This window comes from Pyrgilauda ruficollis, unplaced genomic scaffold (assembly GCF_017590135.1).
Source record: "Pyrgilauda ruficollis isolate IOZ18807 unplaced genomic scaffold, ASM1759013v1 scaffold35, whole genome shotgun sequence".
In the NCBI taxonomy this organism is placed as follows: domain Eukaryota; kingdom Metazoa; phylum Chordata; class Aves; order Passeriformes; family Passeridae; genus Pyrgilauda; species Pyrgilauda ruficollis.
This window is the reverse complement of record NW_024524934.1, coordinates 5,368,612-5,390,314: the sequence shown is the minus strand read 5'-3', so window position 1 is coordinate 5,390,314 and position 21,703 is coordinate 5,368,612. Positions and strand designations below refer to the sequence as shown.

Genomic DNA, 21,703 nt, shown 5'->3' with positions numbered 1-21,703 from the left:
AGTGATTATTTTCAGCATCTTATAAGATTAAGATCTGTGGTGAGGACTGCCACTATTTAGCTTTGTTTATGTGTTGAATTCAAAGCCCTTTACCAAATAACATATCAAGTAGGGAAATGGGAACATGAGGAGGTGAAGATCAAAGTCATCAAAGTCAAACAAAAAGAAAAAGGAAAAGTCAGGAACAGAAGCATGTTTCCCAACCAGTTTTTATCTAGCTCATGTTGCTTTTCCAGTATGAAATCAGAATGAGAGACTGGCAAGCAAAAATGGTGGCAGCACAAGATTATTTGTGAGACAGCAGAAACTGCCCTCTCTCTGAAGTCCTGGCTGATGCAACAGCTCTATGAAAAGTGGGCAACATTTGCCTGTGGGACACCCTCTCTATGTCAAACTCCCATTTTACTTTTCAGAAGAACATAGGTGTGAAAACAGATGCACTGGCCAAGTTGACCTTGAGGCACACAAACTTGTATCTGACAAGTATTGAGTGCCATCAGTTCCTTTGAATATTTCAGCCTGAATACCAGAGGTGTTCTGCATCTTGAACAAAATGCATTCTTCTCTTTAAAAGATTTTCTACAGAAATCTACCGAATCTACTATTTTCAACTTGAAACATTTTGCTTTCTTCTAACCCAAAAGTTAGAAGAATGGGCTCTTAAATTGCTGCCAGATAACATTCCATTTTAAAAATGTAGTTCTAGGGATATAATGCTACTCCAAATATGTTTAGGGATTAAAGAGAAGAAAAGGCTTCAGATCCTGTGAACAAACCATACCATGCTGTTATCATCATCTTCAGCTTCAAAGAAATAATTTTTTAATTCCAACATGTATTATTGCAGACTAACCAATAATGAGATGCAGAGCTTTACTAGATGCCTTGAAGATAGAAACTCAATTTTCTTAGTGATAGCCCATGCTTTGTATCACAAAGTAAGAGAGATTCATGAAGAACTGGCTTGCAAATTTTTATAACAGACTTCAATGATTTTGACACAAAAAAACTTTATCCCAAATGCAGTTTTAGAATTTGTCAGCTGAATTCTCATAATGACACATCAACACACTACAGTCTTTAAGAAGTTTGAACTAACTTTTCATTTACTGAAATGCTTTCAGAACTTTTATATTATGAACCTCATTAAATCTGTTTTCTCTGTAAGCTAATTTTTGAGTAAGTCTTTTAAAGAGGAAAGGAAAAGACTGCAATCAAATTTCTGAGAGAAACCGTAATATTGTGAAATTCTGTTAACATTGCTAAAAAAATACCCAGAACCTTCCAATTGCACCATGCAACCACTGGATCATTCATTTAATTTTAAAACAATACATACACAGAGAGTAAGCACAAATGAAAGGAGCAAGAAGTAGTTCAGCATCCAGGACTATTTGGTGCTTCCCTGTTCTGTGAAGGATGGATATAGCTTATGGATGCATCCTTATGGGTGTGTCCCCTTATGGGTAGCAAATATCAAACTGATCCATCAGTTTAGGATATCGAGAAGATATAGGATGGCAACAAGATTTACAAGTTACCACAGACGGTTTTTATTTGAACTAGTGATCTAGAAATAGGCAGCTTTTCATCTCATTGTAAGTTTTCTGAGTCATCCCCTTTCTTGATAATACTACTTTCTATTTTAAGCCCCTCATTTTTCCTAGTGTTTTGTGTTGTTCTTGATTAAAATCAGCCCTTTCCACAGCAATTTGACTAAGTCAGCTGTCTAAGCAAAGTGCTTATGAAATACATGCAGTACTGCAGTATACTTAAAAAAGACAAATCAAGGTCACTGGATATGTCCATTGTGTAAAAATGACTCCGGGTCATTAGCAAACTCCCACATAGTCAGGTGACTACACCACAAAAATATTTAGCTTTATTCACTAAAAAGCACATTATTGTTTCAAAAAGCCCATTTTAATCCAGTTTTGTGTTTTGCAACAAAATTAGAGGGAAAAGCTACAGTTAAGCAAGTACTTGTTTTAAGAAGATCTTAACGCATGGATGTGAACAATTCATGGCTCCCTAGTACGAGAACTTGCAGTTTCTGCTGCATCATCTGTATATGATGAAAACAGAAAAAAAGTTACACCACTATAGCTTATAATGGTTCTAGTGAGAAAATACTTCAATGAAAAATCACAGTTTAAGCATATGAGTGACTCATGGTACAGACAAAATAAAAAAAAAGAAAATAAGTGAAATACTACCTGTAAAATCTAGTGGGAAAAACCTGCACACTTCTTGTCTGTCATGCCAGGCCCTTTGATTTTGGAATAGAGGATTACATTTTTATCAGAATGTTTTCAGATCCACAGTACTTTTATGTACTTACCAGTTAAAACAAAAGGTCTGAAAGAACTTCAAACCACTGTATATACATTTCTACTACAGGAATGTGTGTGAGAAACAGAGAGAAGGCAGAGCTATAAATATTAAGTATTTCTATCCTTAGGCAATGCTAAAGTTTAGACAAGATGCAATTCTCTTGACAAGTTTTATGGAAGATTAATGTTTTCTGATTCAAATATGTTTCATAAGATTTACAAGACACTGGTGGTAATGCCTAATGCATTTCATTTCATAAATCTACAGTCTGAAGCTGAGCTGGGTGTCCCAGAGGAACTGGTGTCACACACAGTCTTTTTGGACACAGTGATTTTTCACTGTTCTGCCACAGAGGCAATTCTAGCCTGGAGTGAGATATTGCCACTTAACAGCTCTTTAGTACATACATTGAACAAACTGAGGTGTGGATTCATCTGTGCCTGCTCCTGTACATGAGCCCACAGAGTAAATGAAATTAATTGTCACCTTTCCAGACAGGCTGAGAATTCTACAGGCAATGCAGAAAATCTGGCTGTTTCAGATAAAAAAACTGCCTCACTAAGTCAAAATTAAAGACACATTTTGGTGTCACAAGAGAGTCTCTAAAACTTCCTTAGCCACTCTTTGTGATGCACGGCTTTGGGGCATGGTCTTTCTTCTCAAATTCATTTTGGTTAGGAGGATGAAATCTGCATATTTTGGTGGCAGAGCTTACCAGATTTTCATCAACTCTCAAAATGCAATGGTAAAAAATGATGTCCAAATCTAGAGTTTTACTTATGCTTGACAAACACCCTTTGTGAAGGGGAAAGTCATTTGCAGTGAGACACAAATTAGCAACAGAGATGGCAGAAAAAAGCTTACATGGAAATTACACATTTCTCTGTTTCAACTTTATCTACCATAAAACTGGTAATTTATCAGGGAAAATAGAGGCAAACTGGCAGCAGAAATGACATGTCATAATAGTCATACTATGACAAGAGGCAGATTGCCCTCCTGAGAATAGGTTATGAATAGACATTATGAGTACCAGAAAATGTTTGCAATCAAAAGCGTTAAGTGCACAAATGAACTTAAATGTTCTATAATGTCTGTAATAAAATTTAATTTAAAAAAATCCAGGAATTAGCTCCCATTTTAAGTCATAAGAACAACTGGGACTTGAATAGCTATTGCATGCCTTTTAATGTACCTTAAGACATGAACTTATTAATATGCACTAGATCTAGGTAAGGCAGCTACATGTAATCACTCCTGCAGAGGGGAAAATAGAGATAGAGAGACTCAGTAACTTTCTCAAGGTCAAAGACAGAAAAATCTGGCTTCCAGGTCTGTACAGAGGGAAAGCTCATTTTTCTCTGGCAAGCCTGTGGCTCACTGGCAAAGCACTGATTTCAACTATCATTCTTCAGATGTTGTTAGACTATCTGAATTCCAGAGATCTTATCTGTGTAAGCAAAAAGTCCAGATTGCCAGAGGATGGGAAGATTTTAGCCCTTCATTTTTTGTTCATGTGCACACTCAGACACCTGGTGAACAGGAGAGTTGTAAGGTTTAAGAAAAGTTTACTGGACAAAATGTGAATTTGATACAAACTTATTCACCAAATATTGTTAGAGCCTAAAAATGACCTTGAGGAGCTTCCACTGCACCAGGACCAAAGAAACTAGATACAAGGAAGAAAAGGAAAAATTCCAGAAGGAAATGAAAAAAATTAGAGCTGAAACTTGATCTTGTCTATATGATGCTATGTCTATATGTGCTTGTCTATATGATAATCTCTTATTAAAATCAAAACACTATTCTAAAAAATCCCCCAAATTACCAGATATGTCAGCATTATTACTGCAGCACCATGGCAATTATTCTGTAAAGTCGTAAGATACTTTTGAGATAATGTCTGAGATCAGAAGGAAAAACCCCTTAGTATTCACCAGAGGCTGCCTCAGAGACTTATCAGGCTCTCTCATCTCCTCAGGTTTATTGACCCAACAGTATTGGCCCAGTACTTTGCTAAGTTGCAAGGAGCAGCAAAGTGCAGAATGTCAGTCCATGTCCTGTGCATGCTACAGATGTGAGCACACTACCAAGCTCTGAACAGAGGAAGGAGATCTAGGATCTTTGCAGTTTTAACAGGCCCTCAAGAGTTTTGGGCTGAAGTGTGCAATGACAAATGCTTCAGTATTATTTCTCTGGGGTTTAATGCAGATTTTTACAAGAAGGGAAAGTAAGTACTGTCGAAAATAGTAGAATACAGTGGCATTTGGTGCAAATAATTGCCTCCCAAGTTAAATAAATATATTTTAAAAATCTGCACAAATCTTCAAGCAAACTTGGCAAATTTATCTAGATCACAATGTGGCTTGAAAAAAGCAAATGAAGAATTTAAGAGCAAGATCTGCTCCACAGAACTGTAAATGGTTTGACATACTTTTACCTCTATATACTACAAAAACAACAATTGCTGTTGCAGAGGAAATGATGATGACCTATTTTCTCCCTTGTGAATGCAGAAGTTATTGATTTGCTTTGACAAGGAGCACAAAGAAAGTACTCAATATATTAATCCATGATTTAACTAACAGTTAATCAACATATAAAAGGCTATGAAAAATCTGTCTGCATTAACATGAACTAGGATTTGTATTAATTTTAAATGTGAAATATCAGTATACCACAACCTTTTCTTATTTTCTTCTTATTAATTGCAAAGGGAAACAATTGCTTCACAATGGGACATGGATGCTTGCTTATTCAGGTTTTAACAAGCAGCAGAGCTTCAGCTTCAAATTAACAGTTAAACCTAAACAGCATCACCTTCTTTAAATCACTTAAACATATTTGTAGACATAAACATGATGGATGACTAGAAACTGGAGCATTCATTGCTGTGGGGCAACAGATGCCACAATGAAGTCATACTCTGAGAGATGTCACTGGGCTCAGGAAAACAAAGGGCCTTCTGCACACAGTGTGAGCCAGACATTAGGACATCCAGCCTAAGCTGGGGATGGCATGGGCAGTGCAGCCCCAAAGGAGCCTTCGGCAGACAACAGCTATGCACTGTGCCTGGTGCACTGAATTTTGGGATGGTGTAGAGACACCAGACCAGCCATGCTGGCAATGTGAGAGGTAAATGGGTAGTCACTGGGTAGGGCAGTAGGGGACAATGTGGATGCTCTTTCTATCCTACCTCTACAGCTCTTTCACAGACAGGAATAAGAATCTCCTTCATAGCCCTAGTAGTTTATCCCCAGCTGAGAATTCCCCCATGCTGTAGAAACATTAGCCCCATGATGTAATCACAGATGTGTCTCTGTTCTGGTACTAAAATAAGCTGGCAGTGTGAGACAACCTCTGGTCTCCTGACTCTTTTTCAGGCAGTAAGGAGAAACTGCCATCAATAATCCAGTTGTTTCCAGGTATGGAATATAATGAAGGTGGTGTTATCAGACAGAAGTAATGGGGTAAATCATTAAGCATTTTGTCTGTTAGACCAAATATTTTGCCTTCCTGTATAACAGGATGATCTGATGCTCCTAGAACAAGCTGGCTACAAAGCTGTCCTTGGTACTAAATAAAACATGTAATTTTTCATCCATCTTCCCTGTTCTGGGACTTTTTCAGCTTTCCTCTACAACGTGAAATAAATTTTCCAAAGCTTGCTGATGTTGCAGTCTGTGAGGGCAGCTTGCATTTATACAACATGCTTCACTTACTCAGACTACTTGGAGAAACACTCAGTGATACTCATAAGTGACAATAACAAAAAACAGCCGCAAGGTGGGTAAGGCATTTCTGATCAAATGTTCTACCTCTTGCCAGATGCAAATAGCTAAGAAGGTAGCTGCTGTGGAATGAGTTAAATACTTATTTTAAGATCAAACACATAATTTAATTTAAATTAATTTAAGTAATCTAAATACTGTATTAAAACCCTTCTAAGTGTAGGAAGTCCACATAGATTGTTTCGAGCTAATTGCTAATACTAATCAGACGCCCTGCTGGAGTGGCGCATTGAATTCTAATTACTCTTTTATGAATCTTCCTCTCCTTGCATTTAGCAATCCTCCACACAACTGGAGCTCTGCAGTTTTGCCTCAGCAGTACATACTGCAAGCCAGGCATGTCCTTTAAAATCTCCATTCCTGTATTATCTACTTCCTTGAACAGGACAACGGGGTTCAGGAAATTTGGTCTTTGTTTCCTTTCTGCCACAAACTTGTCAAACAAGTCTGGAAAGGCTCTTCCTCTGCCTCTGTTTCTCCAGAAATGACTCTGCCCTGAAGTTGTTAGACCCCAGAGGAGACACCTCATTCAAGTCCTACGAAGGTAACTCAAGCGATGATATGCTTGATGCTGAGGATGCTGAGGTTAGCAGGAGACAGTGCACACCAGTATGGAATGTTAAAAGTTGATCCATTACCTTTCTAGCCTGTGCATGGTCATGGCTAGTGTTTTGTTCAGTTCCTCGATCATCCGGCACCCTGAAGGGTGAATGGGCAACGTGCTGGACCCAGAAGGAAGGTGCTGGCTGTGGCTGCCGTACTGGAGCTGGTGCTGGTGAGCTGCTAACTGGGATGGCAGGACAGTGTGATGCTGCTGGGTCAAAGGCTGCTGGGAGCTCTTCTGCGTGGAATAGGATGAGAGAGAGAGGTCTGGCCCCCCTAAAGGCATGCAAATCATGACTTTCTTTGGAGGTAGTGGAGGTGACAGTTTAACTGGCATACAAGGCAGTTTCACAGGAGCGCCAGGATCTGAAAGAAAGAAAGAGAGCACTGGTGTTAATTTTCATGTCAGTAAGAAGGAGATGAGAGTATCTGCCTGGGTGAGCATGTACTGAGGTTGCTACTCAACACAGGAGAGTGCACACCTTCCCTGTTGTGACAGACAGCTCCTACTGTATGCTCGGCACGGTCTCCAGAAAAAACACTGTTGTTTTGCAGCACTCCTGAGTCCCACAAAAAAACATCCCAGGGCTGTGCATGCCCCTTAATAAGCACATTAAGTAATACTTAACAAGGCTTGTGGCACACTTTAAAGCCCTAATCCTCCAAAATAGCCCTGTGAGGTAGATGCAACTTCTTCCACTCAACAGGAACACAAATAGGGGGAGAGCAATTAGGATGAGAGCAATTCAGTGTCTGAAGTTACAGGATGACTCACCACCATCACTGCCAGAGCAAAAGCTCAGGGATTCCTGATCCATCTCAGCCACTGCAGTACAATTACTACAAGTCACACTTCTTACACCTTTGTGATGTGCAAAACATCTTGTGTAAAAAATTACATTGTAGGGCAAAAGAGAAAAGAAATAACGTTTGAATACTAAACAGGACAGGTTTGGAAAAATGGAGGATACATGAGGAGAAAAGTTAAAGGGCACTAGATTGTTAGGACTAATGAATTCTTTTACAGAAGTGGCAGGCATTTTTCTACTGACTCAAGCACTGAATTTTACCTTTTTAACTCTATATAATATATTCACTGAAACCCGTAGTTGATCAGCCAGGAAAAGACTTCACTGACTTCAATGAGAAATCAGTGAGAGGTCCACAAGCAAACCTCACTTCCAGAACTCAACTGCAGAATGGAGATTTTTGGAGTTGCATTGTGAAACATTTTCTGAAGGGAAAAGAAGTAACATGAGGGCTAGTAGTTGCCAAGCTGGATGGGGGAAATGGTCACAAACCAAGCTAAGAGTGAAAGAGAGAGAACATATATACATTGTGATCAACATTTCTGTTTGTCCCTAGGAGGAAGGCCGGGCCCTTTATAGTCTGAAACACTGCACATATTTGTCTCCGCACTATAGCTCTGTGGGTGAGGCTTGCATGACCTTTGGTCTCTTGCTGCTTCTGTCCACTCCTCTTGCTACAACATGGTAAGGGAATTGCAGGGCCAGAATCTTCTTTTGACCTGAAGAAGCTTGGGAGTTAGATGCTGCTCTCCAAAGGTCATCACTATTCTGAATGCTATCAGATTTCTATAGTCCTTTTCCAGACTACACAAACTGGTTCTTTTTGGTTTAAACTATCCTTCCCTTCATTCCCTTCATTCTTTCCTTCTTCGTGGCTTGCTCTGGGTATTGCCTGGACTTCTATCCATATCTAATAGCCAGGGTACACAAGGTTGATATCAGGACTAGGAAGCAGTAACACGTCTTGAAAATGATTACAGATTGTAAGGTGAAAAAAGACCATGAACTAAGTTCAGATATGTCTCTTGAGTTATTTAGTGCTAGTCACATCTTCCACAGCATCCACTTGATATTAGTGGTTTTCCTATGCTAGGAACAACACATTGACAGTGTAAGCCTTTCCTCCCTCCAGAGTGTTTATAGGCTAACAACACAGAGGGGTTCAAGGGAGTGCAAAGATGAAATACTGTGCACTGGTTTTGGGTGGGGTAGAGTTAATTGTGTTCACAGTGTCTCGTATGGGGCTGTTTTGTATTTGTGCTGAACAAAGTTTGAGTTGATAATATAGAGATGTTTTTGCTATTGCTGAGCAGGGCTTGCACAGAGCCAATGACTTTTCTGCCTTTTGTACTGCAACACAGTGGAGGAAACCTGGGATGCATGGGAAGCCAGGACAGGTGATCCTAAGTGAGCAAAGGGAGGTTCCAGACCATATGGCATCATATGGTCTGGAATCAGCACATAAAGTGAAGGTAAGAAGGAGGAAGGGGGGGATGTTTGGAGTGGTGGTGTTTGTCTTCCCAAGGAGCCATTACATGTGATGGGGCCCTGCCCTCCTGGAGATGCCTGAACACCTGCCTTTCCATGGGAACCAGTGAACTAATTCCTTGTTTTGCTTTGCTTGTGTGCATGGCTTTTGCTTTCCCTACTGAACTGTCTTTATCTCAACTCATTCATTTTCTCACTGTTACCCTTCTGATTCTCTCCCTGATCCCACTGGTGGGGGAGTGAGTGAGTGGGGCTTGGCTGCTGGCTGGGGTTACACCATGATGTAGGGACATGGAGAAAAAGTGGCCTTTCCACATTGCAGAGTGGAAGAGCTATAGAGAGTAGAATCCAAGTCTTTTGCCTTTCAATGTAATATAAATCCACTTAACATGTTGGCTCTTGCAGGCAAAAATTCTTCTGATGGCTCTACCAAGGCCAAAAAACCCCAACAAACCAAACCAAACCACATTCAGGATTTTCTATTCAAGCACACAAAGGTCTTGAAGTCACCTTGTTTTTCTTACAAACATGTTATTTGCATACATTTTCTCTGTGTATCTTGCATAAAAGAACACACACTTTAATTAAAGGTAAATAACAAAAAGAGTAAATTGTATAGAGCCCTGAGAATAAAGCTTCTATGGGATTTGTAGTAAAAAAAGTGGGTTTTTTCACACATTTATGCTTCAGGCAATTTTACTTTTAGAGCTTGTCCTGAATTACAAAGACTACACTGAGATCTACACTTCCCTTTTGATAAATACAGGTTGGTTTAATATCCTTTTCTGCAGTATCTCAAATAAAGTCTTCATTTGACAGTGCCTGTGCCTGGATGCCCCATCACTCTGTGGCAGCCATCCTTAATAGTGAATTCAAAGAGATTCCAACTGCAGGCACCTCTGTTATTTGACAAAAGAATAACTGGAAGTATCATTTGGGTTTTCTGCTTTTTGTGGTCATGAAGATCAGAGCAATATTGTATGCTGGAAGTGAGCGTGACAAGGCAAATAGTTCAGGTATAAAGCAAAAAGGAATCCTTCCTTCTTCTAAATACGGTGAAAATTTATTTTCTCATGCAAGTATTCATGCAGTAGAGCTGTGGCACAGGCACTGCAGCTCTGGAATTGCACAGGAGAATGAGTCTGGCTTAATTATCCTGAGCAGCCATATTGTTCCATCATGAATCAGATGCACACACTCTGGTTTGACTCTGCACAAGAAAGGTATGGACCTTCAGTTCCCACTTAAACAAATGCTTCACATCAACATGTTTTCAATGGTACCAGTTCTGGGTGGCTCCACTGAACACCTGCCCAAAATCTTGCTTTTTATTTTTAATGTCCTCATTCAGGCTGAATGTGTTACACCCAGGTTCTGGAGCTTGTCTGAATATGGTCCTAATACCAAAACAGACTCTTGGAAATGACCAGAGGCATTAAGTCTACTTGTCTGCCCTTCACCTTCAGGAGAATTCTACTTTGTTTAAATAAAATGTTATAAAAGGAGAATGACTATAATGGGAAGACAGTTCAGTCCATTTGCTGAGAAATGTAACTGTATCTTCATTGACACCAGTAATGGAGACCTTGGTACTGCAAATTATAATATGTGGTCTCATCAGTGACTACGCTGAACAAGTGGGGCCTTGCCCAAATCCATGGGCTCTGGGCATGCTGTTGGAAACTGTGCTACCATCATCTACACTAAAGGACAGAAAAACTTCTCCCTGCATGTAAGAGTGAGGTGACCGAATTTTACAGTTCTTTCCTCTGTTTTAGTTTCACAATGTACATGATTTATTAACCAGGGGTAGTAACAATTATTGTCTCCTGCACAGAATATACATCAGATGTGGGCATCAGTAGATGAGTAAGAAGCTGGACAGGGGAAGTAAGAACAAGGAATCTATGATGTGTCTTCTCAGTGAAACATTACCAGAGTATTAAATCATTGCACAAAGCACTCATAACCGAAAAGACACAAACTGTGTGAAGCCAGGTGTGCAAGTTTGATTAATCTCTTCTGGCTGAGGTTTTTCATGCTCAAGAGAATAATGAGCAATTTTGCAAGATGTTGGTTCCCAGTGGGGTTGTGACCACTCAGCACTGTGTAATAACTTGTATGTTAGAGTTGATGAAAAAGACATCAATCTCTCCACTCTTGATGACAATCAATTACTTAAAAGACAGTTGTGGATGCCACAATATTTGCTATGTATCAGACCTTTGACAAGCAGGCCATCCCTTACCCTTTCCATACAGATCATTTTGCTAACATCTATAGTTACTGTATTTCTTTTGGGGTGTTCATGAGATAAATATATGTTTATTTGTTGCACAGATTTGCTACTATATGGTTCTTCTGTAGTGTTAGCGGTACACTGGAGCTGTGCACCAAGTCTGACGCTTCTTAGTCACTGAACATGGTTGGAGAATTGGTCAGCACACATTGAAGACACAACTGCTGCAGATGAAGTGCTAGGAACTTCTGGATGTATGGCAGCAAAGGTTGCTGCAGCAGGGGTTGTAGAAAGGCTTATTAAAATCTTCAAATTCTGCCCCAGCTCAACTACTGCACGGAGAAAGAGGACATGCCTGAGGATCCTGGGCTTGTGGCAGAGCTGGCTGTGTTTGCTGTACTGCCAGTGGCAGAAATGCTCTTTCTGCACTCCTTGCCAAATGTAAGCCAGCACTGTACCCTGACAGCAGGGAAGGACAACAGACTCCTGGGTGGTACAAGAAGAAACACAGCTAGGAGATTCTGCTACTGATGGAAGGATTCCCTTCTATTCATCAGTCCTTAGACTGTATCTAGACTACTGTGCAAGCTTAGTATCCACCAGGAAAGATATCAAAAAAACAGAATGAGTTGAGCACAGGGTCACTGCAGTGGCTGAGGGCTAGAGCACCTAAGGTACTGAGGTGTGTTCAGCTTGGAGCAAAGACAGCTTGTGGGGGCAACACTTAAGAGCAGCCTCCCAGTATCTACAAGTTATCAAAAAGGTGACACTCTTCAGTGCTGTCTGGTGGGAGGAGGAAAGACAGTGGAAAAAAGTGAAACAAAAGAGGTTCAAGACTGGATTATAAGGAAAGTGTCTTCCCTGCCATGAGAAGAGGCAGTTAGTGGAGCAGGTTTATCCAGACAGGTTGTACAGCTGGCATCCTCTGAAGTTTTCAAGACCCAGCTGGTCAAAGGCCTGAGCAACCTGGTCTGATCCCATACTTGGCTCTGTTTTGAGCAGGAGGTTGGATTAAAGGTCTGCTCAGGTTTTTCTTCACTTGAATGACCTTATACTGTGACCTTTGCTGTACTATATAAAATGACAAGTAATACAGCTTGTCATAAAGTTAATGAGGTACTCTTTAAATCCTTCCAAGTAATTAATTATGTAAAAAAATGTGCAAAAAACTCTCCAAAACCAACAAACAGTGCAAAAACCAGTGTGGCCTGTTGAGGGAGCTCCATGGGGTGATGTGCCTGATATTTACTGGCACCATTTGGACAAGTAGCATTTGCTTTTTCAGGTCTTCTCTCCTGTAATCACTTGTGCCTAAATGGTGGGAGTCTCTTTTCTTATTTCAATGAGTTTTTCACAAGTCAAAAACTGTTGTCAAAGGTTTGCCATGCATCTCCTGCTGACCATGGCAAGATCTGCAGTCATGTCTTCTGGGGAAAATTTGAGACAGAAATTCTTTGCTGTTCTTCTGTACCACATATGCCTTCAAGATTCAGATTGAGTTTGAAGAACAAAAGCAAGTCATGATTAGCCCTAAAGGTTGAAAAATATAGCTCTGCATGAATTCCTGTGCAGGGCCTTGAAAAGGGTTTCAAAGACGAGAAGATTTCCTGATGTCGGTATGCAATAGGTACTCCTCTCCAGGAAGAAGCACAGAGAGGAATTATAGAGGAAGAAACTGCACCAGGACCCAGTTTCCATGAGAACCCAGTGAAGGAGAACTGCTTTTGCTCTGCTGCTTCTCCCTTGACACACAGTGAGAGAACTGTCCATTGTCTCCATGTGAATGTAACTCTCTTCCTGAATGGAGCCTTCCAGAGCTGGCAGCTGGAGGTAACATCACTGCGGAGGAAGCTTCTGGATTATGTTTTGGGTTCATCTACAGAGGAGTCTCCTGATACATATGTGACTACTGCATTATAAAATACTCCAGAGTATTTATTGAACAAATTGTAGTCACAAAAACTTTTACAAAGTTGTCACTAATAACCAGCTGTATTGTGGCAAGGCACCGGGACCCCAGGCATTCCTGTTCTCAAACCTCATTCTTGTCTTGTCTGCGTTGTCAGAAGCAACTTTTGAGGACTTTAAATATTTTGTACCTATTAAATGTTTACCTCTAATTATAAATTAGTTCTGACTCTACACAGACATAACTAGAAAGCACAATATCAGAACTAAAAACGTGCTACGTGTCTCTTCAAAATCTTGAATGAAAAAAGCAAAAGAATGCAAAAAGCTTAAATGAAATAGATAGTGGCCAGATATAACCAAAGCTACATCCTATTCTAATATTAGGCTGAATTTTGGCTCAAGCAGACTCAGGTGCTCCTGAGATCCCATCTAAGTGGCACATATTTTGTTCTCTGGTGTTTTAGGAACTTTATGGGTTACTGGTGCTTCAGTTGAAAAATATCTAATTAATTTCAGAAAGCATTATCTGCGCTGGTGAAAATTAACAGCATAATGAATCAAGATCAAAGGGAACTTTCCAACACCGGGGTCTATCAAATCAGACATGCCTAGTCTTCCTCTCACTTGACCATTAAAGATTTTATGTTAAGCCGGGGACTTGAACACCAGAACCCCAATTAAATTTGGTCCTAGGTGATTATTTCAACTCTTCCTAAATTTTCGGTGAAGGAAGTTGAAGTGTCCTAAATGCCTGGGTTCTGCACGTGAATATCAGAGAAATAAAACAATGAAAGAAATTCTATCTTGTGAACATTGTCTAATACTGATCAGTCTAATGCTAATCATGTTTGAAAACCAGTAGAAGGCTCACCAGGAGGTGACCGGCCAACAGGACATGTGGAGCAGTGAAACAGCAGTAACAAAACAGTTAAGGTTTGTATTTTTCTCCTGGAGTTGCCTGTCTTCTAAGGCTATGCGTGCATTTCCACACCCCGTGCTGTGACAGGGATGTTCCCTGTGGAGACAGCACCATCAAGACCACAGGACATGGCGTGAGGAAAAGCATGGAGCATCTTCTGCAGCGGTCTTGGTATCACTCCCAGTGGCTGCCCTGCAGTCTGCTCTTGGCTCCAGCCCTGTTTCTGTACTGTCCCATCCCTACAGAGCCTCAGCCTTGAGAAGAAGCATGCCAAGGCTGTGTGATTTATATTTGCTGAAGGCAATTATCTCTTCCTTCCACCTTTAAAATGGAATTTTTTTTTGTTTCATTCTCCACAAAATTAAATGTGCTCTTATGTGTTTATTTAGGTCCACTCTTTTATGTGCATTTCTTATCAATTGAAAGTCAATCTTTGTTTTGGCGCAGGTGGATAGATATTTGAGATGGCTCAAAATGCTTTCAGAGGAAAGGAATGTTTCTTTTCCATTTCTGAAACCTGTAATAAGCTCTTTGTCAATCCCTGAAAGTCAGTCTGCATAACTTTTTGAAGAACTTTGGAATATTTTCACAGCAAGAGGTGGTCTGACTTTTTTCCCCTCAAGGTTTGTATTTAGAATATTTTTCCTTTCTTTTTTTTGCCTCTGACCATGTCTGTAGTGATTTTTTAATACATGTTTGTACAAAACATGTTTCTGTTAAATAGATACACTTATATACACATATACATGCACATATATATATATATATATATATATATATATATACAGAAGTTGAGTTGCTTCTGCCTTTTTACATGTGTACCTGAACCCTTCAAAGGATCACATCTCCTCTCATAGTCTCTTGAACAGAGCTATCAGACCATTAAACCTTGTCACTCTCCACTAGTCATGCCTGGTATGTCTTAATTTGTCCTTCAACCTTCTCAAACATTTTTCGGTAGAAAAATGTGTATGCAGCAAGAAATGAAAAGTTTTCATTTTGAATGCCAGAATTTAGATTTTGCTTGTTTTCTCACTCACAAGGAGGATGTCTCTGGAGTAATTAGAAAAAGAATAGCATTAATTCTGCTTCTCACTGAGGAGGATGCTTCATTAGGATTGATTGCTCATTTCCAAAGATTGTACATGGCTAATATAATTACCTCTGGAGAACACAAGGCACTGAGCAACACTTATATCCTTTGGACCACCAAAGTAAATGGACCCTTTAGAACAAGCTGAATACTTTTATTTATAAGGAACGTATAAGTGAGGGTTTCAGTTCCAGCAGGAATACTGTCAATTGAATTATGGTTCTATGACTAAATTTGAGTCTCTGTTCCTTTACCCTAAAGGTTTTGTATATGCATGTACAAGAGTCTATCTATACGCACATACAAGACTTTATATAGGACTAGATGAGACATCACTGAAGGCCACCACAAGAGGCCACACCAGAGGAGTCACAGTTCTGTTTCACTTTCATTGGAAAGTCATCACCATCAAGCCACTCGCTTATGCTGATAACTTGAGCCTGATTCGACTTCACACAAAATTTGCAGCTGCAGAAGAAATAAACCTACTCCAGAAGCCCTCATCCTTTGATTCTTCTGTTATCTCTTACAAAAGAATGGCTTATGAATCAAGGACCTGAGTTTTTTCCCTATGCTATTCCTATACTTTTATTTCTTCCATGTTGGCCTCATTTCTGAACAACTTCTTGTAATTGGGACAGAGTTTTATGGGAGATCATAGGAAGCTGGTTTTGTCCTTAGGTGAAGCCATGAATACTGCTACCTGGCCTTGCAGGCTGCAGGACTGCCCATTCAGTTTGTAGCAAAGGCCAAAATATTAACCATTATGTGCAGATTTTGGCAGGTAAGAAAGTAAAGAGGTTTCACATAAAATGCACAAAACTATATAGGACAAAAAAGTGTGGTCATCCAAACAGAAACATGAAGAGACTACGTAGAGATGAGAGAAAACGAGAACATGTTCTTTTCTAATGAGCACTTTCCTGATATCGATATTAAACCTGAATAAAATCAGCATTAACTGTCTGGAAAAAAAATCTACAATATATAAACGTGGGCAGAGCACTTCTCACATCAGTTCTGAAAATATCAGTGCAGGATTAACACAAGATCAACCCAGGGGAAGACTGGTAGCTGCCCCACTACAAAGATGAACCACACCTCATATTCAACTCAGGATTTTGAGGTGCTGTCTGCTGTGCAGCAGCTGCAGTTATGAGCAGACTGTTCAAAAGACTGTTCAGGCAAGCGTTTAGGGAATCTATTTTGGTCAGCATAAATATAGCCATCCTTTGCTTCAGCAGTCAACATGAGAGACTGGGAGGAGGAGACACACCCATCCTCCTTCCACATTCACCTAGAACTTTGAATCCCAAAGAGCCTGGACACTTGTGAAAACATATGGAACACAAAACAGAGCCTGTGTTGTTTACTGCTGCTACCTTCCATGCAGTGAGAGCTAAACTGCAACATAAAGCACACAGGGACATCAAAATCCTGGTCACTGGGAATTGGAGCTGGACTCACCAGTGGAGTAGTCAGAGCAGGGGTGGAAAGGGGGAGCAGTTTGGCAGACGATGTTAAGTACTGAGGCAAAATGGCAAGAAGTCATGGGACATAATTACCTGTGTAAGGATCAGGGACAAGTCAAAGACAAACATATGGAAAGATACAGGTTGTGTGGAGGCGGACCTGCCCACATGGCAGTTGAGGGGACAAGCAACAAACGGCAAAAGGAGAAATCAAAACTCTCCCTTTCCTCTCATCTCTCACGCCTTTCCTCATTAAGGGTATTTAAAGATATCCTAGTATTTTTCTGAAACTTCCTTTCCCATCAAAGCACATCCTGCAATTTCAGTGGTGATGGTAAGTCTTGACGAATAAGAGTGAGGAGGGTTAGGAAATGCCACAGCAGTCTTAGGCAATTACAACTGGGAGGGGAAGTGCCCCTGGAGCAACCTTGATGAGGGTGCAGTCTGAAGATTTCGTGATCCCAGCCCTAGGTACAGCACGTACATCACCAGCACACACAACAAGTGCAAACTGCATTACAGAAAGAGGAAGAACACTGAGAACCTTGCTACAAAGGTGGCTTTTCCTGTAAGGGAAATGGTGGGGCTGAGGGTCCAGGAATACCTACTTACCAGTTAAGTGGCTGGCAATCCTGGCAATAGGTTTAGGAGGCAGGGCAGGGGGCTGTTTGAGGAGGGACAACTGTTTCACGGGGGTGTCCTCATGGTCTCCAGGGAAAGCGGCAGATTTTTTGGGGGGAAGTAGCAGGACTGGCTTAGCTGTAGGATCTTGGGACAGGAGGACTCCGGATTCATTGGATGTGGGGCTCTCTTCAGACACTGGAGGACACAACCACATCATAGACGCAACAACGTTACGAGCAAAGCAGCAGCAGATACAGCCGAAGTCAGACAAGAAAAGCAGCACAGCAATGCAGATTAGGAATGACTCGTAGATTTCACTCAAACATTGTATAACACAGAAAGGAGGAAAGAAGGAAAGAAAGAAAGTAAAGGAGAAAGAGTAACACACATCTACACAACAGGCAAATTTCCCATTACTTCTGACAGAAGCCAGCTCCCCCATGTCAGGCTGAGATGTACTCCCACATCTGGAACACAAATCAGGCTTTATAATGTCACGTCTGGGATGGTCTGCCACCACAGCTTGCCTAGGACCAGATATGTTAGCAGGTGGTCTGTAAACTTACCCTGAAAAAAGTAAAAAGCACCTCACAGGGCCTACTCTCTTTCGAAAAGGCTGCATAGCTGCGCAAGATCATGGATGACAACTTCTACTGTTCACTTTTCCTCACTTGACCTTTGTCCACAACTCTCAGCAGCACAACCTGATGCAGAAAGAGAAGCTAACCTAGATGTAGAGCATTGCTGTCTCTCTGCACAGGCTGGGGAAGAAGAGCAGTCAGCCTCACCCAGGGTAGGGCAGCTGATTGTGTTAGCTACTGACACCACACAACACCACGTGGAAGGTAGAGGGCATGATGTTGTACCCCAGGGTTCAAAAGTGTTGTAAGCTCTCTGCTCTAGAGCTCATTGGTACATCTGAGATGTAGACAGGGAGCTGGAAACCTACTTTTACATGTTCACAAAGTGCAGGGGTTTTGCCTCACTCTGAGGGAGATTACTTGCTTAGAAGTAGAGGTTACTTCTACATCATGTCAGTCAAAATTTCTCGTGGAGCATTCAGTGACAATCTCTACACTGTTACTTCCTTCTACACCAGAAGACCTTCATTTTGACAAGGATTTCTCAGGGCTAAACACCAAATGTTAGAAGTCAAAAACTTGTTTCAAACAGCTTAGAGTATCTACACCATAACATAAAGAAGACGTTACCTGTCCCATCCATGATCTCTGTGGTTGGGAGCACCTCATATGAGCAGGGTTCCACAGATGCTGGGACTGACTCCAGTTCTGCTAGGGCTGGCAGGGACACCTGGCTGGAGCTCAGCCCAGAGCCCAGAGGCTGTCCATTCTCCAAAGCTCCTTCTTCATTTGGTATGGAAAGTTCCCCGTCTGTTCATAGTCGGAGGAAAGAAGAATGGCAAAAAAAAGAGACATAAATAAAATGCAGACAGAATTTTAAATTAAATCTATTTCCATTAGATTGTTTTCAAATGAAGAACCTGGACAGAGATCTTCTATATACACATACACTGGGTTTATGTGGAAAGGTATGGATAGCATGGGGTCTACATGGATGACTTCTGTGAGTAGCTGCCAGAAGCTTCCCCCATGTCTGATGGAACCAATTCCAAGCTGGACCCACTGCCGGCCAAGGCTGAGCATATCAGTGATGGTGGTAGCACCTCTGGGGTAACAAATAATTTAAGTCAAATACCTGTATTGATCTTTTGCTCTACCCCGGAATGGTCATTATGAACTGTGGTCTAAATTGGTTGATTCCTGACCAACCTCAACCCACACGGACATGCAGTCCCATCCAATGCCAAAAAATATCTGTTTTCCCTCTCTCTGTTGAATCTGGGAAGTCAGGAATGATAGTAGGCTGGAACTAAAGAATATTAATACATACTGCATATAATATCTTAATATTACTAACAAGAATTATTAGCTTTCCCTACACCAACTTTTATGCTATAAAGGACACAAGCAAAATCACAAGGATATGTCCCTATTTTACATACAAATAACCACATTTTATGTAAGAAAGAGAATAATTTTTATATTTGCCTGATGTAAGGTCTTGATACTTGGATATATCAGATTCCATTTAGAAAGCCTGTTTTTACAGTTACTAATAATATCTCCTCTATCTGAGCAAAATTTCTGTGACAGCAGCTGGCATTTTCTTTCCTATCAAATACCACTTCACATTAGAAATAATAAAGAGCAGAAGAAAGGATTCAGATTATTCTCTATAGTGTCAACCTGCATGATTTTTATCTCTGAACTTGTTAAGCACAGCACTCTGGTACCTGGAGGCAATGACTACATGGATATCACAATTAGACTTTTATAAAGCAAAGTGTTCAGCCTCTATGGTCACAATTGGAAGCCTGAAAATATAACTGAAATGTGACCTGTAAAACTAAAAACCAGCAGGCAAATATGCAGAACTTGATTTTAATAACCATTTAAATTACTTCAAAAAATGAAACTCAGGATTTCAGAATATGCTTTTAGATTTTTGGGCACCACTGATTAGCCATATTATTGCTCAATGTAATGAGTGGAGATGTACCTTGGTCAAATGAGTGCACATTTTCCCCTCACAGGGCTAACAAATCACTTTGGAAAACAATACTGAAAAGATAAAAAAGTCTCATTTTGGTGCTAGCATACAGCAATTAACAAGTCTGAAAATACATTAGCTGATAACTATTCAGAATTATGTTTCTGCCATTTAAAGCTTCTTTACAGTGAGTGAAGATGGTCTCCTGTTTATTTTGAAATTATTATAAATACCAAGGTCTTGACTTTCTTAGTTTTGTTGGAGGCTTTTTGGAGACCCAGAGAGCTATTATGGTAGTGCAGTCACATCATACTAGACTGAAACCTGACCCATGGCTTTGAGAGATCAACTGAGCTGGCTAAAAGGTGGCAACATGAATTAAAACTAAAGGCTTGGGCCAAGTGTTTGTAGCACAGCCTCCTTTCTAACTGCTGTGGCCATTCTATTCAAAGCTGTTTACTTCCCCAGACAGCAAAAATCAAAAACCAATTCAGCCAGTATTTAAGATGAACATTTTTTGACTTAGCTGTGTACTCTGTGCTGGCTTTGTCTCCCTTTTATAAAGACACACACTTATACACGTTTGGGATAAGGATTAATGTTGTCTCAGTTACCTGGTTTCATGAGAGTGCAACTGTTTCTTATGTAGAGCACCTGCTTCTTGAATGAAGGGCAGTGACTGTGTCCAGCAATATATTCATTAGTTCAGTGCATTAATTCAGACTAAATTTGACTGTAACTATGAGAAAAGTATGCATGACAAACTCAGTAATGTTTGCTTTTTGGAGGGATGACTACACATTCTTCATGAAGTGAGATGCCTATTGCAATATGCTGAGCATCTTGAAATCCTACTGTCTTAAGTGTGCTATGTACTTCTCAGGATATATTAGCATGATTTAAAAAAACAGCATTTGAATGACCCATGAAGATTTACAATTGCAAAAAAAGTAAAATGTAAGATAAAATTTTGGCTTTTACCTTTTGTCATAATACTAAAGCATGGCATCTTTCTGTACTGACAGCGTAACCGTTTTTAATTCTACATCTGAATATCTTTAATCTTGATTTAGAGTCTAAAGCTTGTCCTTGGATTTGTATGAAATCATCAGACATGGCACAGAATCATAACTGAAATATACACCCTAAATCAGGTATTGCTTAAAGAAGAGCTACCTGGAGAGTTGCTCAAGTACAGAAAACAGATCACAGATGAAAAAAAAATAATTTGTAGAGGAAAGAGCATCTCAGTGTGAATTAATCCTGCATCAGAGATATGCTTGACAACAGATACAAAAGGCAAATTACTTATTATTTTCAAAGTATTAAAGCTACTCCAGTTGGCTGATATACAAATGAAAAGAATCCTGGTAATGCAATTAGTACATATACATGGATGAACTTATCTGTTTTCAGGAACTGGCTATGAGTTTAAAGTTAACTCTGCACAGTGATAACACATGTAATCTTTTGTCCTCAGACTTGCGAAATCCTTTGCTGTTTTCAGTGTCTGGTGCTACTTAGTGGAAAATGAGTTCCCCTTAGTCCATGAGCTTTAATAACACCAGCTGAGTGTGAAACTGGATGGGTCCATGAGGGAGTAGCTTGACCTCTGCAGCAAGAGAACACATGAAGGCTGCTCTTCTGTTACTCAGGAGACTCTGCACACCTGAAGTCATGGAAGAAACAGGACCTCAGAGGAAACTCTCTTATGCAGAGGACTCTGCCCAGACACTTTGATTCACCTCAGCCTGTGAAAACAACAGCATGGAACGAAGGCCCAGAGATACATAGATGATGTCTTCAAAACCTGTGGCTTCTAAGCATGGTTTGTACTCCTGAACACACC

At 40.3% G+C, this 21,703-nt stretch overlaps 1 protein-coding gene across 1 annotated transcript in view; it reads right to left on the bottom strand.

The window, feature by feature from the left end:
- Positions 1-21,703, bottom strand: part of PHACTR1 (phosphatase and actin regulator 1) — a 294,154-nt gene that overhangs the window by 45,771 nt on the left and 226,680 nt on the right. The window contains exons 6-7 of the mRNA XM_041475409.1: positions 18,495-18,674; positions 6,764-7,094 (exon numbers count right to left, since the gene is read on the bottom strand). Of these exons, the coding sequence (XP_041331343.1) occupies positions 6,764-7,094; positions 18,495-18,674 (511 nt within the window). The remainder of the gene's footprint in view (positions 1-6,763; positions 7,095-18,494; positions 18,675-21,703) is intronic.